This window comes from Carettochelys insculpta, chromosome 20 (genome assembly GCF_033958435.1).
Source record: "Carettochelys insculpta isolate YL-2023 chromosome 20, ASM3395843v1, whole genome shotgun sequence".
Taxonomy (NCBI): domain Eukaryota; kingdom Metazoa; phylum Chordata; order Testudines; family Carettochelyidae; genus Carettochelys; species Carettochelys insculpta.
In genome coordinates this window covers 16,982,394-17,000,200 of record NC_134156.1, presented here as the reverse complement: position 1 = coordinate 17,000,200, position 17,807 = coordinate 16,982,394, and the positions used below count along the sequence as shown (strand labels likewise).

Here is a 17,807-nt window from a genome sequence, read left to right as displayed (position 1 = left end):
CCATCTCCTCTGCACCCAACCTCCATTCCAGACTTCTTACCTCCTCCACTAATATGATGGAAGAGTGCAGCCCTTGACCACTTATCAAATTCTTGGAATGGCCCCCATCAAAAATTATTGCCCACCCCTGTTGTAGATGATCCAAACGTGGTCAAAACTGAAAATGGGAAGAGAAAGTTACGTTGTTCAGACTAGGTACTTGTGGCCTTTTTGCATGAACACAAAATGACTGGACAAACATGGTAGCAGATTTTATATTATTGAACTTTATGTACAAAATCTGATTTCAAATAAACATTTAATGTAAAAACAAAGGTTCATTTAAACAACCAAATTTTTGTTTCTTTGTTTACATCTACTGTACCATTCAAATGCTTTTTAACCAGCTTACATGATTTCCTCAAAATCTCATTAAGGGTACATATAGAAAAGGCATCTTTATTATAAATAGAAAACAAAGGGATTTTTTCAGCTTTTATTATAAATTGACATGACATACAAAGTTTACTGGACAGAAGTAATTTCATTACTTTTTTTGGGGATCACCAACTTTTTGTGCAAACAATGCTAGCCTTCTTTTAAGCATTAAGAGCATAACTGCTTAAGAAATGACATAAGCAATAATTCTAGAACTAAATTTCCCTAAAATAATCTATTTTTTTTACATATGTGCACAGCTTTAGCAAATTAAAGCCAGAGAGAAATGCTTGATGTACTAACCAGAGGCATAATTAGAGTTTGCTGTTACTCAGAGCTGACAAATCAAAGAGTTTGTAATGAAAGCTGCAGTTTCCCTCTTTCCTATTTTTACACAAAATCAGTGACTAAGAACTTAATACTGGATGACAAATCACATCCACACCATTAGTTAAATAGTCTCACAGTTAAACACATCTTAAGGACCATCAAAATCAGTATTTACATTTTATAAATTTCTGAAGACACCATTAAGAAAGCTTATATATCCCTTAAACAAAATAGGGAAATGCATCTTATGGTGATGGAATGAAATAAAAAATTAAAAATACCTGTATTTACAGCAGCATTGTTCCTTTATAAATAAAGAATATGAAAAATGCAATATCTTAAGGATAATAAAAAAATTGAGGTGATGTCACTCAACCACAGTGCTTGCTTGAATAAACCCTTCGGTGCTGATACTGTACCAGTAGTGAAACCACTTTCCATTGGAAAAAAATCTGTAAACATATGCATAAAATGTGTTAACAGCAGTGCAAAACTGCTCAAATATATTTTAGTCAGCATCTTAGTATCTGTATTGAATACAATACATCACAGAATACTTGCATGAGAAGTGCAACACATTTTCTGGTCCAATTTTACAGTGCATTTTTCCTGAAGAGTGGTATCTCAAAAGCCCAAGTTAAATTTATGGCCTGATCCTGTAATCTGTGCTCAAGCCAACCAGTAGGCATCACTCCAACTGGAGAATTAACCAGAGTAATGACTACATAGTGACTGTGTAGACTCTGGGCCTCAGCATGGCACACTATGATGTAACCCTTTTAAAAAAAAAAAGAGTTGGACACCAGATAGTTCTCGTGGAGCTGTGTAAATGTGTAATAAAAATAGAAAGTAGGTAAATGTTCAAGTTTAAAATGGTACACTGGGCAATCAATATATCAGAATGATCCAAAAAAACCTTCCCAAACTGCTGGTAACCTCAAAAAGCCAAGATGATACTTCACTGTGTCTGTAACGTGAAAAGCCAAGATCTTTCCAAACAGGCACAAGACAAAGAAGTGCTATGTTAAACTTGCCAACTTTTACAATTTTAGTGTAAAAAATTATCTGTGTGGTCTGTGATGATCAGAAATTGATAAATGATTCCAAAAAACAAGGATCAAGGTTGAACTTTAAATGATGATGCATATTTCCACAAAAAGTCAACTGGAGAATTTCTAAACAAAAAAGAAAAATCGTATCTCAATCCGTTTCCCCAACGTTTTGCAACTTCATGGTAGGAAAAACAGCCAGGTATAGATGCAAAAACCTCAATATAAAAAACTTTTATATATACTTTAAATTCTGTAAATTCAGTAGCTTTCATAAGATACTAATTACTAAAATTACAAAAAAATTTGTATTGCTCTTCATGCTCAAATTCTTAGAATATTATTACATCACCAAAAACCGATATCAATGTAAGTAGTTGTATAATTAACTCAATGAGAACCTGTTGTAACAATATCCTTGTTGAAATCATTTATGTCCATCCAATAGTGCCTGTTTGGAACCTGTGTAATTTTTCTGTTTAATTCTTTATAGACCTCATGCACCCTAGAACGTCACTTCAATGTTTGTCCATTGAATGGCATTTGCCATTTCCTTCAGAGCTTTTGTTTTTTGCTCTGTTTTGTGACCCCTGAGACACCATCTGTTTCTGAAACTCTCTCTCTTGTGCTGGTTTCACTATATCCGTTCGTTGTCCCACTTGGTTCTTCAGAAAACTCCTCATTTGTTGGGGTAGTTGATTCTCCTTTTTCTAACTTCTGCTGCATTTCTCGAAGCTTAGAAACAGCTTTGTCTATTGACATTATGCTAATGAGGTTAAAGTCATGCATGCTGACCAGATGAAGCATAAAATTTCGACATAAGTTCTTCTTAATTATTTTCTGTCCATAATTTTCAACAAACAGCATACAGGCATGATTCATTTGATTGTCAGCAATAAACCTGTCAAATTAAAACACACAGTCAGTATGAAAGTAAAGCATTTTGAAAATCAAAAGCAATTACGGTTAAGTTCACATCACTAATAGCAATGTCATTACCAGAGTTTAAAGATTAACAAAATGATTTATTCAGTGATAAGCTTTCATGGGACAGACCCACTTCATCAGATTAACAACACTTCCAGTACAAACTGACATCTATAAGTACAGAGGTCCAAAAAAAATTGCAATAAAAACCAAAAATCAAGTACATAGGACTGAAGTGGGAGAGTGAGAGGTAGGAGATGTTATGTGTCTTGCCTGAGATCATTACAAGTATCAAAGGAAGGGAAGCAGTCCTTGTAATGCACGAGGTAGTATTTGTTTTTGTTCAGACTAAGTGTTAATGAGTCAAATTTGAATATGAACTCCAACTCACAAATCTCCCTATGCAATCTGTTTTTAAAAGTGTCTTTGTTGCAAGATGCATATTCTCAGGTCTTTAACAGAACAGCCCACTCCATTGACGTGCTCACTGACCCGGCTTGTGTGTTTTGAGATTCCTGATGTCTGCTCTGTGTCCATTCATTCTTTGGCGAAGAGTTTGCCCAGTTCATCCAATGTACATAGTGGAGGGGCATTGCTAGCACATAATGGCATATATAATATTGGTCCAAGAACACGAGAATGAGCCCTTGATCTTGTAACTAACAAGGTTAGGTCCAGTGGTCTGTTAAAGACCTGAGAACTAGTGTCTGTTACCACTGGAGTTTGGTAGCTCCTAGAAACAAAAGCTTTCAAAATTTCTAGATGTTGATCTACAATACTAAGAACATGAAAATACACTGTAGCACATCTCTTTTAAACTGATCTCTCTTAAATAACTGCAGTTTAAGTGGTCTATATCCATTTAGTGAATTACCAACAAATCAAATCCAGGCGTAGATTTGTCAGATCAGTTTCAAGAATATGATGGCCTCCTTATTATAAATAAATAAGTATGAAGAAATGTAAAGAAGCGAAGTCATCTGTGGAACTTGCATGTTATAGTGAATAAAACCGTAAGTGCACATCATGATTTGTAGGGCATCACTGATGAAATAAAGCTGTGGTCTTAACTATAAAATAGTGATGTCCAAAAGAAATTGAATGAATTGGCCAAATCCTTCCCTACCCCCCCGAGCCAGGCACCGCCCTCCCCGCACAGGGGCTGAAGGAGCCATGCAGCAGGGAAACTGCTCACGCTTTCAGAAAACCATCATCTGGCATAGTCCATCCAGGTCCCACATGGAACAGGCAAGGAAAACGCAAAAGAGGAAGACCTCAGACATGGAGAAAATCTACTGAGATTGAAGGACAATAACTGGGGTAGCTCCTGGATTCAGCTAGAAGTTTTACGTCTCAACATAGAATGAAGTGGAGGAGATTTGTGGAAGACATATGCTCCACTTCTCGAGTACAAGAGTTTAAGTCAAGCAGCATTTCATGCAGTTTGCAAGTACTCTGTGATCTCTCCAAGATCAAAGACAATAAGAAACAGCATCACAAATAAGTTTCAGGATTTAGATACCCTCTGACAAGTATTGTTCGAGATTGAATATAGTGAGTAAAGAGGACGGATCCACTATATTTAAAAGGTTAACATATATAAATATAATTGTGTATTTAAATCAATTATGATGCAGAAAAAAAATGTAGTGTAACATACCCGTGCTTCATAACATGGAGATTCCACAATTTCATCACTTCTTTTTCTCCTTCGTTGACATCAGAAAATTCTTCAATTTGCTGCAGTGAAAATACCAAACATTGAAACCCAAAAGGTTAGCAAATACAGCCCCTGTTCAATTTGAACATCCTTTCCTGCTTTTCAATCTACCACATTTTAGAGAAAACTTCATTTCTGAATTCATGGCAGATTGTGGTATAGAGTACACAATACAAAAGTGTCATGTACAACTCCTTTACTACTATATCCATATTCAGATATGTTTTCTGTTACCAACAGGTCTTCCTACACTAAATAGCAATTTCAGAAAATGAAGGGCACCTGTACTAAGTGAGCTGCACTGGATTAGCACACAGACTTCCTTTTCACTTTTGTTCAAATGGATAAACATTAAATGTTAGTGGTATAATGTTAATGACCTCAGGGCTTAATCCTAAAGGCTATGTGCTATCTGATTAATAAGAACAGGTATTTAGGTGTGTGGGACACTTTTTTCCTGCCAGAACTCCACAGTACAGCACTCCAGCACCTCTTTCCTGGTGCCGCCATTTTTAAACAGCAGGTGAGCAGCTCTGAGCTGCAGGTGACTCTTTAGAGCTATTTGTAGCTGCTTCTTCTGAAACTGTTTTCCAACTCCCTGCATCCTGCCAGCTGAAAGAGGACTCAATTTAAGTATCAGAGAGGTAGCCGAGTTAGTCTGTATCTTTAAAAAACAACAAGAACTCCTGTGGCACCTTATGGACTAATATTTTGGAGCATAAGCTTTCATGGGCAAAGACCCATTTCATCAGATGCATGAGTTGGAGGGTTCCAGAAGAGGGTTTAAAGAAGGAGTCTCAGTCAAGGGGAGGGCTAGAGTTGACAAGCTCTGTTCATTCAGGGAGGATGTGGCCCATTATCAGTAGCTAATATGGAGGTGTGAACATCAAGAGTGGAGAAAAACTGCTTTGTAATCGGCCAACCACACTCAGTTTCTGTTCAATCCTTGGTTGATGGTGTCAAATTTGCCTCTTCTCCAAAGGTCCAGAAGATGTCATCAACGTAGCACAAGTAGAGGAAGGGCCAGAGCTGACGAAGCATCATTGCAGATCAGCCTTAAAAATGTTGACATACTATGGGGGTCCATGCAGGAGCCCATAGCAGTGCCACTCATTTGAAGGTATAAATTGTCCTCAAATCTGAAATAGTTGTGGGTGAGGGTGAAGTCACAAAGCTCTGCCACCATTTGTGCCTCGGTCTCATCAGGGATTATGTTCCTAATGGCCTGCAGTCCATCTTCATGTGGGATACTGGCGTAAAGGGCCTCGACATCCATCGTGGCCAAGATGGTGTTTTCAGGAAGGTCACCAATGAATTGCTGTTTCCTAAGGAAGTTAGTGAAAGCTGGGAGTGCTGGTAGCGTAGGATCCGAGTAGAGAGTCCACATATCCAGACAATCCTGTAGTGAGAGTGCCAGTGCCGGAGACGGAGCGTCCAGGATTCCCAGATTTATGGATCTTACATAGTAGATAGCAGATTGATGACAGCATCATCTGGACCCAGGGGAAAAGAGGCTCCTGAAGAGTTCCACCAGGATTTCAACAGTTTCCACCCCACCATCAACCTCAGCCTGAACCAGTCCACACAAGAGATCCACTTCCTAGACACTACTGTGCAAATAAGTGATGCTAAAATAAATACCATCCAAACTAGAAACCCACAGACTGCTATGCTTACCTATATGCCTCCAGCTTCCATCCAGGGCACACTACATGATCCATTGTATACAGCCAAGCACTAAGGTACAAATCACATTTGCTCCAGTCCCTCATACAGAGAGAAACATCTACAAGACCTTTGCCAGCTTTCCTGAAACTACGATACCCACCTAAAGAAGTGAAGGAACAGCTTGACAGAGCCAGACATGTACACAGAAGCCACCTGCTACAGGACAGACAACTAGAAAAGCAAGAGAACACCACTGGCCATTACATAGAGCTCCCAGCTAAAGCCTCTCCACTGCATCAGTGATCTACAACCCACTCTGGACAACAATCTTTCACTCTCACAGACCTCAGGAGGTAGCCTGTCCGTGCCTTCAGACAGCCTGCCAAACTTAAAACAAATTCTCACCAGCAACTATAGACCACAACATTGTAACTCTAAACCTGGAACCAATCCCTGCAACAAACCTCGCTGACAACTCTGCTTACACATCTACACCAGCGATATCATTACAGGACCTAGCCACATCTATCACACCATCGGGGCTCTTTCACCAGCACATCTAATATAATACATACCATCATGTGCCAGCAATGCCCCACTGCAATTTACATTGGCCAAACTGGACAGTCTCTACGTAAAAGAATAAATGGACATAAATTAGACATCAGGAACAGTAACAAAAACCTGTAGGGCAACACTTCAATCTCCCTGGACACTCAGTAACAGATTTAAAAGTAGCAGTCCTACAACAACAAAAACAACCTGCAAAGAGAAACTACAGAGCTTCAATTCATTTGAAAATTTGACACCATCAACCACAGATTGAACACACTGGGAGTGGTTGGCCAATTACAAAGGTAGTTTCTCCACTCTCGATGCTCACGTCTCCACAATAGCTACTGATAACAGGCCACATCCCCCCTAACTGAACTTAATTAAACTGCATCATGTTGTCAGCACGGCATGGCACTGGGAGCTGCCCCTGCCAGGCTGCATGTGGGGGAGCCACCACAGCTGTGTGGGAAGGTAACTGATCAGGGATGGGAAGGTGTTTTAAGCCTGGGGATGCCTTTTTGGGGTTGTGGAAGGTGGCTTGGATTGCGGGTGAGGGCAGTTTAGCATGATGCCCCCCGCCCGGCTGCTTATCAGCTGGAATCCAACTCAGGCCCCAACACAGGGCAGTTTGGGCCTCCTGGGGATCAGTTAAGCTGCAAGGGGGCAGCATGGGCCCCACACAGGGGGCAAGGGCTTGGGCCTCAAGTTCTGCCACCTTTTTTATAAGTAAAAAATCACTGTGCGCGCATACTCCACCCCCACTTCCCCCAGGATGAGGCTGTACACAAATCCCAGCTCTGGCTCCCTGTACTTTTCTTTCTGGCTCTGTGCTCTGTTGTAGGACGGCCATAGGCCTGGGCAGGAGGAAGCAGGTTTGCAGCTGCCATCTCCCAACCCAGGGCTTTGCAAAACTCCTTAAGGTGGAGCCGCACAGAAGGGGAGAAACTAGGTGGCACAGTGGAGGGAACTGCAGCTGGCTCTTGAGTGGGGTGCCCCCAGCTGCCAGCTTTCCCCTTTAAGAACAGGCAGTTCCCTGCACAGCTAGCACCTACAGAAGGCAAGTGTCCATTCAGAGGAGAGGTAGTGCCCGTTATCTATTTAAATTGTTAGACAACTACATGATTAATGGGGCTAGATTACGCATGTCTTTTTAGTTTCTTTAAGGAGCAGGATGCCAAGACACATGAGGTTTGTCAGTTATCTAATATCCCCCTTGGGAGAAGCACTTCCAACTAAACCAATGAGATTTTACTGTTCCCGGCTTATTACTATGTATCTTGTAACTGCTGCCAGAGGACAGGGAGGGAGAGAGCAGAGGAGTCATGCCAGTTATTTGAGAGCACTTTGGTTACTCAAATACCAGTTAAACAAGACTTTACTGGATTTGGACTTCTAACTGAAGACTAACTCAGCAAAACTGAAACTGTTTCAATTGTAACAAAACATAGGTAATGAAAATTCATCTAAACACATCTTATACATAGAAAATAAATTTACTGTAATAGTTTTCTCTCTCAACCATTCTGGATCTTTCTCATCTTCACTGTCTACTTCCATTTCTTGTGGGCGGAGAGGTAAACAGGTATCACTGTGGAAATATAAACGATTGTGTCCACTGCTATAAGTTCTTTGCTGCTCCACTTCGCCATCTTCTGATTCAAGAAATTCTGACATACTCGCTTTTGTACGTTTTGGCCTAATGAAAGAAAAAAAATAAGCAAGCATGTTAGTTTTCTGTTCCAACTATCACTCTTCAGTTATGCAAATACCGGTCAACAGTAAGGGTGTTAATTATTAATTGCTTAACTGGATAACTGGTAAGACTCATCCATTTGGTTACAGTTAATTGGTAAGGGCTGGAGCAATCCCTAGCTCAATGCAGGCAGTTGTGCAGCAGGTGGTTGTGGTGTGAAGGGGAGTTGGGGGAGGGGGAGAGTCTGGCACTCCAGCATGGCCAGAGTAGCCCATCTCTGGTTGCAGGGGGGCACTTGGGCAGGCTGCTCCTCCCCAGCCTGCAGCAGAGAGGGTAGTGGCCAGGCTGGGGTGTTCCTGTTCATGGCACACCAAGGCCACCGGGGCTGCTCTGGCCCAGCTGGAGCATCTCTACCTGCAGCAGTCCTGGGCCAGGCCACTTCAGCCCATCTGTGGCAGGAGGCTGTTCCAGCTTCGCTGGGCTGGAGGAGCTGACACCCCACTTCTCCCGAAACTGTTTAATGATTAAGTGGCTAAACCAAGCATTTAACTGGTTTAAATCATTAAATGGGATTTCACATCCCTAGTCAACAGTGGGACTAATTACTAATAGTTATCTTATTGAGCTGTATATATTGTGGTTTGCAATTCTACTCCAAAGGATTAAGTTTCAAAACCATATTGGATGCCACAGAATGAGTTACTGTGCAGGTATCCGCATAATATAGTTTAAGAGCAGAGTCACTGTCACACTAAAAAGAATAAGAAAATACCATATTCTTACATGATTGAACATACACCAAAAGCAAGGTCTGTCATATCTACTTGCTTCAGAAACCATACCCTTGTACTACTTTTTACTCCTGTTAGAGCTACAGAGCCAGTACATATGGAAGACTGAGCTTCAATTTTTTGGTCTCACCGAGAGTTGTCAGCTCAATGTTCATTATTATCAGTGATGCACACGACTAAAAACATACTTTATCGTTCAGACCACAGGATAGCAGCGTATTGCTGGCAGTTACGAAAGCTACCTTTTTACTTAAAAACTGAACTAGCTTTATATGGAGTCTCTGGGTGAAGAGAGCATCCCTCAATAATTTATAGTGTTACTTTTCAAAATACAACTGCCTGCTCACTTAGAATTTCCTTTCCTGGTTTTCTAATAGAGAACCAAATTTCACCCTCAAACCACGTGCAATAGAAACCAATGGGCATGTAAAGAGTTTGGTCCATGCAACATATATACGCCACCACTTTTTAATTCACCTACCTGCATACAAGGATGTGCGTGATCGGAGTTCTTTTGACCGGTCCATTGCGACTGAAGGCAAATCCAGGTTGACGATGAATATCCTGAGGGTTTCCTGCATAGGAGCCATCATAACACTCATTGATAGAAACATCTATCCTAGCACCTTTTGGATGATACTGTAACAAAACAATGGTGAATATATTAAGTATAATCAAAGAAAGTCACTATTGTAACAGGATTCATCCCCTTCTCCTCAAACCCTTTAGGAGTTTTAGAATAGTGATTTTTCAAACTCAAAATGCCTTACAAAAGATCACTGCATCCACAATATTGAATTCCATATGGTGGTTCTTTCCTTTTCCTTCCACAGAGATTTTGACAGACAATATAATTATACAATTTTCCCTTCAGAATCAAATAAACTAAAGCTTCTTCCTCCTGAATATTTCATTCTTACTTTTTTCATCCAAGGATTTTAATACAAAGACACCAGTTTGGTTTGAATATCTCAGAACAAAGCTAACAAATCTAAAACTCATATTCAGAAGCTGATGCATACAGACAGGATTTAGAATGCCTCAAAAGTTTTATGAATCTTTTAGGGAACTTTGTAGTCCTTGCCCTACATTATAACCAGATTGCTAAGTGCCAAAGCTACAATAAGCACATGATAGAGCCAACAAAGAAATTGGAATGTTAAAGGTTTAAAAAGGGAACCAGAATTAAATTTAGGGATTTGAAAGCCAGTAAAACAATACACTGGAAAGGAAAGTAGTAATCTTTTGTATGTAGTCTCTTAATTAAAATTAACAGGGCCTGGAATGTTTAATTGCTTCCTAAAATTTCAGGAAATTATTAATTTTAAATTTAAGTTAAATTACTATTCATACAAACAAATACACAGCAACAAGAGACAAAACTATGGTGAGAACAAGCACTTCCATTTAGAATATTTAATATTTGAAGGGTAACAAGAAGGATTTTCCACAGGCATGTTAATAATAAGAGGGTTATCGGGGAGGTGTGGGGCCATTATGGGATGAGAGAGGTAACCTAGTGACAGATGATGTAAGAAAAGCCAAAGTACTCAATGCTTTTTTTGCCTCAGTCTTCACAGACAAGGACAGCTCCCACACTACAGTGCTAGACAATACAATATGGGAATGTGGAGGGCAGCCCTCGGTAGGGAAGGAATGAGTTAAGAACTACTTAGAAAAACTAGATGTGCACAAATCGGTCTGGATTTAATGCACCCAAGGGTGCTGAGGGAATTCGTAGACATTGCCAAGCCTTTGGCCATTATCTGTGAAGACTCTTGGAGATCAGGATAGATTCCAGATGACTGAAAAAAGACAAATGTAGTGCCCATCTTTAAAAAAGGAAAGACAATCCAAAGAACTATAGACCAGTCAGCCTTCCCTCAGTCCCTAGGAAAATAACAGAAGGGATCCCTCAAGCAATCCATTCTAGAGCACTTGGGAAAGGGGAAAGTGATCAAAAGTAGTCAACATGGATTTACCAAGGGCAAGTCCTCCCTGACCAATCTGATTAGCTTCTATGATGAGGTAACAGGCTCTGTGGACATGCTGTAGTCAGTGCACATGATATACCTTGACTTAAGCAAAGCTTTTGATACAGTCTCCCACATTCTTGTCCATAAGTTAAAGAAAGTATGGACTGGACATGTGGGCTACATCTACACTAGCCAAAAACTTTGAAATGGCCATGCAAACGGCCATTTCGAAGTTTACTAATGAAGCGCTGAAATACATATTCAGTGCCTCATTGGCATGCGGGCGGCCGCAGCACTTTGAAATTGATGCGGCTCATCCAGACGGGGCTCCTTTTCGAAAGGACCCCAGCTACTTCGAAGTCCCCTTATTCCTATCTGCTCATGGGAATAAGGGGACTTTGAAGTAGCTGGGGTCCTTTCGAAAAGGAGCCCCATCTGGACGAGCCGCGTAAATTTCAAAGTGCCATGGCCGCCTGCATACTAATGAGGCGGTGAATATGTATTTCAGCGCTTCATTAGTAAACTTCGAAATGGCCATTTGCATGGCCATTTCAAAGTTTTTGGCTAGTGTAGACACGGCCGTGGACTATAAGACAGAGAGAAAGCTGGCTTGATGGCCGGCCAAACAGAGAGTTGTTAGTGGCTCAATATCTGGATGGAAGTTGGTTTCAAGTGGACTGCCCCAAGGGTTGGTTATGGGGGTGGTGTTGTTCAACATCTTTAATTAATGACCTGGATTAGGGACTGGACTGCACCCTCATCAAGTTTACAGATGACACGAAGCTAGGTGGAGAGGTAGATATGTTGGAGGGTAGAGATAGGATCCAGAGTAACCTGGACAAATTGGATGACCGGGCCAAAGAAATCTGATGTGGTTCAACAAGAAGTGTAGAGTCCTGTAGTTGGGACAGAAGAATCCCAAGCATTGTTTTACACTTGGGACTGCCTGGCTCAGCAGCAGTACAGCGGAAAGGGACTACGGACTATGGTGGATGAAAGGCCTGATACCAGTAGACAGTGTGCCTTTGTAAACAAAAAAGAACAATTGCATATTGGGGAGCATTAGGAGGAGCATTTTGCACAGATCAAGAGAAGTTCTTGTTCCCCTGTATTTGGCACTGGTGAGGCCACACGTGGAGTACTGCGTCCAGTTTTGGGCCCCCCAGTATTGAAAGGATGTGGATGTGCTGGAGAAGGTTCAGCAGAGGGCAATGAAAATGATTAAGAGGCTGGAGCATGATCTATGAGGAGAAGCTGAGGGACTGGGGTTTATTTAGTTTGTGGAAGAGAAGACTGTGGGGTGATTCAACAGCAGCCTTCAACTTCCTAAAGGGGTCTTCTAAAAAAAGATGGAGAGAAACTGTTCTCAATGGTGACAAACAGCAGAACAAGGAGCAATGGTCTGAAGTTACAGAAGGAGAGAAGTAGGTCAGATATTATGAAAAACTACTTCACCAGGAGGCTGGTGAAGTACTGGAATATGTTGCCTAGAGAGGTGGTGGGATCACCATCCCAAGAGGCTGTTAAGCCCTGGCTTGACAGAGTCATGGCTGCAATGACTTAGACGGGGTTGATCCTGCTTGAAGCAGGGGGCTGGACTTGATGACCTCTTGAGGTCCCTTCCACCTCTGTGATTCTGGAAGTTTTTTTTTTTAATTTGGGGAATGACCACGGATCTCTAACTTTTCCATCCATGAGAGAATAAATTTTGTTATGCGCACAAAGACATATAGGGATGTGAAGAACCATAAGAAATGCATGCTGCTGGCTGCGGGTGATGTGAACGCTCTGCTAATCACCTGGGTGGCACCTGCATCTCTGCTGGGTGGCTGCCCAAGTGCTCAACTTACAGGCAACACTTTGGGTGTGGGGGAGGGGGAACCTCTGCAGGCCCAATTTTGGCTTTGCAGACTTGAGCTGACCTTTACTATGTGATTTACAACAGAATGGCAATGATATCACTACACTACATAATATCTGTGACACACTTTCATACTAACAATGGTCGACAAAGATTACTTACAACATAATTAAAAATAAATCTGCTGTGACAAAGCTTAAGATGCTTGAGTAAACTATAAAGTTTGCGGCAGTTCAATGTGCACCATGGGCAATGCAAATCATCTCTGGCTTCAGTCTGCTGTCTTGTGTTGTTATTATACAGGAACTGGTGCAAACAAAAAAAACTGGTATTAGCATTATTTGAAATATTTCATTTATTATCCCTTCACTCTCAAAACCCAGTAAAAATCCATTATCTTAGTGCACACATTCTCTATGGGAAGCACTCTGCTGCTGAGGGGCCAGCTGGGAACATGCTACAATATATCTAAAAATTCCTTTTTTTCATCGATATACAAAAAGCTACACGATCAGGCCTGAACATTTAAATTTTATAATACTTATGCACTCCCTCCATTCTTAATGGCATTAATCTTTCGAATACCTGGTAAAATATCCGTAACTTTTGTCGAGATTCATTTACAACATCTCTCTCCTTTCTTGTCTGTAGGTCTGTTGGCAAGGATTCTTTCACAGCTAAAAACAGAACACATATGAAGACACATACTTTTGTTTAATGTGATAGGAAAAGGACATTGTTTCATACTTGAAAATAGCTATGGGAAGGGTTCCCCATCCTGGCATGAATGACCTACTCCAGCATACTATAAATTAAGTAGCTCATCAAATTAAGGAATTATGGTGCTCAGCTTTCTCCTCAGTTACAAGTGTCACACTCGAAGTCTCTCTCCAGTTTGGGGGAACCCTTCAGATTATCGGACCATTTCAAGTTAAGACCCTTTCTTTTTCTTCCCCCTGTTGAACTTAGCCATTTCTTTAGTAATAGTCAAAACAGACCCAAGTGGGAAACATCTAATGAAGCAGGTCTTTGCCCATGAAAGTTTATGCTCCAAAATATCTGTTAGTCTATAAGGTGCCACAGGACTTCTTGTTTTTGAAGATACAGATGAACATGGCTACCTCTCCGATACTGAGAATTTAGCTTCAGATGACTGCTCTCAGAACACATTGCCTAAATTCAATTTCAAAGATTTCTAAAGTCAGACAAAGAGAATACACATCATCAAATGCTGCTATGCTATAAAAAGTTTGTAAGTTTCTTGCCTCAAATTAAACAATTTTGGTTAACATTAGGGACAAACTTTGGCATCACATACGCACATAATTCCTCAGGTTGACAGTGTATGTCAAACATCCAGTAGGTGCCTGGCAGACAGACTCTGCGAGTCTCCCATTTATCCCATTATAGTTATTCCTTTCATTCAGCAGAGTAACATGATACCCACTATACAAAGCACCAATAGTCAGCCAGAAAAATTACATGCAATAAGTAGACTCAAAAGGAGCTCAAAGACAAGAAACCTAACAACTTGATCCTTAAAGTCTAACCTGTAAGAAGCCTACATGCCTCTGAACAGTCAACAAAATGGTTCAAAATTAGCCTTAGACGTTAAATACCTCACCTTGATTTTCAAGCTATTTTCAAAATGCAGACACTCCACACTTAAGATTTTAGGAGCAGATGAAATGTTTCACACACTTGCAATAATTCAACATAAAAGCAAGACCACCACCTCCACCCCTTGTAATCTGTATCACCTACAAACAACTAACTTTCCATGGGATAAATTACGGGCTTTCTTCTAGTTTTCAGGATTGTTGGAAAGGGTCAATTCAATGTTCTGAAAAGCTGTACTGTCTTAGAGAGAGCCTTTCACAAGCCTATCTTAGGAAGTCTGACAGGAATATAGCTGACAATATTCAGTGCACATTTATGCTTTGGAAAGCTGTATCATATCCTTCTCCTTTGACATTTGCTTTCCACAACAGACCATCCTAATCTGCAGATATTTTAATCAGGTGTTTTCTGTCCATCTTCACCTCCCAGCACTAAGGAAATAAAATGCACGTATTAAGCTTTCTCCACTATAAAAATACCTGTCAATGGTACAAGAGCTTGGATCGGAATCTATCGCAGAAGTTTTAAGGTTTTGTTTTTGCTGACAAACACATCTTCAGGGGCGTCATCTATTGATTGCATACTGCTTTGAGTAAAGGTGGATAAAAATCAGTGTTTAAAAAATAAAAATCAGATTTTGCTAAAGTTGGATATTTTATTTTTAAACAAAATACTAAATTTCCTCATTTAAATTAAGTTACAATTAAATCGCATCATAAACCTGCTACACATACACTTAGTTTCATAAAAATCAATTAATGGCTTTGGTCTGTCCAGCCTATTAGCTCTTGCTTCTTGAAAGTTCTAGGCATTCAGTTTCTGTAACTCAGCAGACTAAAAAGTAACACATACAAAGACAGACAAGTGGGATAGCACTGTTTTTGTTCTGTGTATATGTGGGGGTGGATGATGGCCAAGCACAGAATTTTTTTTTTTAAAAGATAGACAATACATAGGAAAAGGCAGAGGCAGAATACAGAGAAACAGTGAAGTGGACTGGAAAGCAAAGAGGGAAGACATTCAGCGTACACACAGCTTCCCATATTCCCCCACACTCTTGCAACTGAAAAACAGTAGAGTCTTCTGGACTTAAGGGAAAAACCTGTCTGACAATATTTTGAAGAAATTTGTTTCCTGGGTAAAAAAGCAAAAAAGTGGTAAGTGTTAGCAGTACAAAAAGACAATGCAGGGCCTAGCTGCAAGAATTAAACATCATAAGGAAAACCACTTATTGTGAGATAATTATGCGCATGAAGATGAGGATATGGTTAAGTGGATCAACTGATTAGTAATTTGAAATAATTCACTTTGCAATGCATCATTCTCAGAGACACTACGCCTTTTAGTGTGCGATTTGACAAGTAAATTCCCAAGCTGTTTTTTGTTTTGGATGATAGAAAAAAGTTCAGTTCAGCTAATCCTTATGGCTTATTTAATAAATTAATTAGGTTTATAATCTATCACTTAAGTATACAATACAGAGACAGACGCAGTTAAAATAATCTAGAGCTGCCATTTGCCACTGCCATATTTTTAATTTATATTAAACAATCCACGCGCTTTATTTGGAACTTCTTGGTCACAGACCATAATGGTGATGCCATACATTTACTCCCTATTTTACTTCAGCATAACTCAGCTTTTCCCAGGAAACCCCACTCTCTTTATACTTGTTTTCCCAAAAAAGTGCCAGTGAGTTCAATGGAGCTTACTCCAGAATTAAGCACAGTCCATCTTTGATTTTTCTGGTTATTTGATTTAAATCAATGATTTTTTTTTGGTGATTTAAATCACACTGATTACTGAAATTTGTATTCACATAAACCAGAATGTAGCCTTTAAATCTCATGCTACTCAAAGCGTATTACAATAACCTAATCCTGAAACTGCAAATGTACGAATAATTGCATTGTGCTCTGAATCAAAGAAAAAGTTACAATATCTGACCTAGCCACTAATGTCACCCCAGAATCTAAGCACTCAATGAAATCCTGAAACTGCAAATTTAAGACCAAGGCAGGAGACCAAGACCCAATCAGTTTTAAACGCTCTCCCTAGATACCATCCTACTGAACACTTTCCTGGAATAGACAGTAACGTGATGCCCCTTCAGTTCTTGCATTCCTTCAAGATGCCTTTCTTTGGAAGCTTGATCAGGTAGCCATGTTTCCAGTCTTGTGGGATCTACTCCACGAAATGTGTTCAATAGGGGTCTCTTGGTAGGGAATGAAGACAGAAAAATTGATACAGCAGGGAAGAACAGAGGCCAGCTTTCGAAGCAAGAGATCTTGTACTGAAGAAATAACTGATTCATCAGAGAGCAGTGGCTTGAGTTTAACTCCACCATGTACATAACCTTCGTAGACTTTGAAAAAGCCTTTGACTGCACTGATAGAGACACTTTGTGGAAACTGATGCAACACCGTGGCATCCCATCGAAAATTAACCCAATCCATTCAACATACAACCCTCAGCAGGCCACAATGTTCACAAATGTGTCTTAACAGAATCCATCAGCATACTCTCAGGAGTGTGACTAAGGTGCCTATTGTCACCTTTCCTGTTCTTGATCACAATGGACTGCATTATGAACTGGACAACAGATGGCTATCAATAGGGCATTCACTGCACACCTTTCAAACAGCTAGAGGATACTGATTTTGCTGACGACGTTGCCCTCTCAACACCAACATGAAAGCATGGAAGAAAAGGTCACAACGCTGGGCAAAACTGCCTCAATAACTGGACTGAGCATTAACAAGGGAAAGACCAAGACAATAGAGGAAAAACCAGTCCAACCATCACACTGGGAGGGGATGACCTGGAAGATGTGGAGCAGTTTGCCTACTTGAGGAGTATTATGGACAGAGATGAAAGAAGAGACAAGGACATCAATGTTAGAACAGGGAAAGCAACGGCTGCATCCAAGATTCTTCCGGTCCCATATGGAGTTCACAAATAATATCTGCAAAGACGAAACTGCGGATCTTCAACACAAATGTGAACAGTATACTCTTGAATGGATGGAGAGACCTGGCGTACTAAAAAGTCTTCAAATCACAAGCTATGTTCATAAATAGATGCCTGAGGTACATCCTTCATACCAAATGGCAAGACTATCACAAATGAGGAAGACCTTGGACAATGTGGAGAAGATCAACAACTGGGTTACTCCTGGAGTCAGCTAGAAATTTTGTTCA

The 17,807-nt window shown here is 40.4% G+C and overlaps 1 protein-coding gene across 1 annotated transcript in view; it reads right to left on the bottom strand.

Moving 5' to 3' along the window:
* Positions 1-256: 256 nt before the first annotated feature.
* SUZ12 (SUZ12 polycomb repressive complex 2 subunit) overlaps positions 257-17,807 on the bottom strand; it is a 91,963-nt gene continuing 74,412 nt past the window's right edge. Inside the window, exons 11-16 of the mRNA XM_075014597.1 lie at positions 13,573-13,664; positions 13,150-13,293; positions 9,632-9,789; positions 8,164-8,362; positions 4,384-4,463; positions 257-2,697 (exon numbers count right to left, since the gene is read on the bottom strand). Coding sequence (XP_074870698.1) covers positions 2,352-2,697; positions 4,384-4,463; positions 8,164-8,362; positions 9,632-9,789; positions 13,150-13,293; positions 13,573-13,664 — 1,019 coding nt within the window. The 3' untranslated portion in view covers positions 257-2,351. The remainder of the gene's footprint in view (positions 2,698-4,383; positions 4,464-8,163; positions 8,363-9,631; positions 9,790-13,149; positions 13,294-13,572; positions 13,665-17,807) is intronic.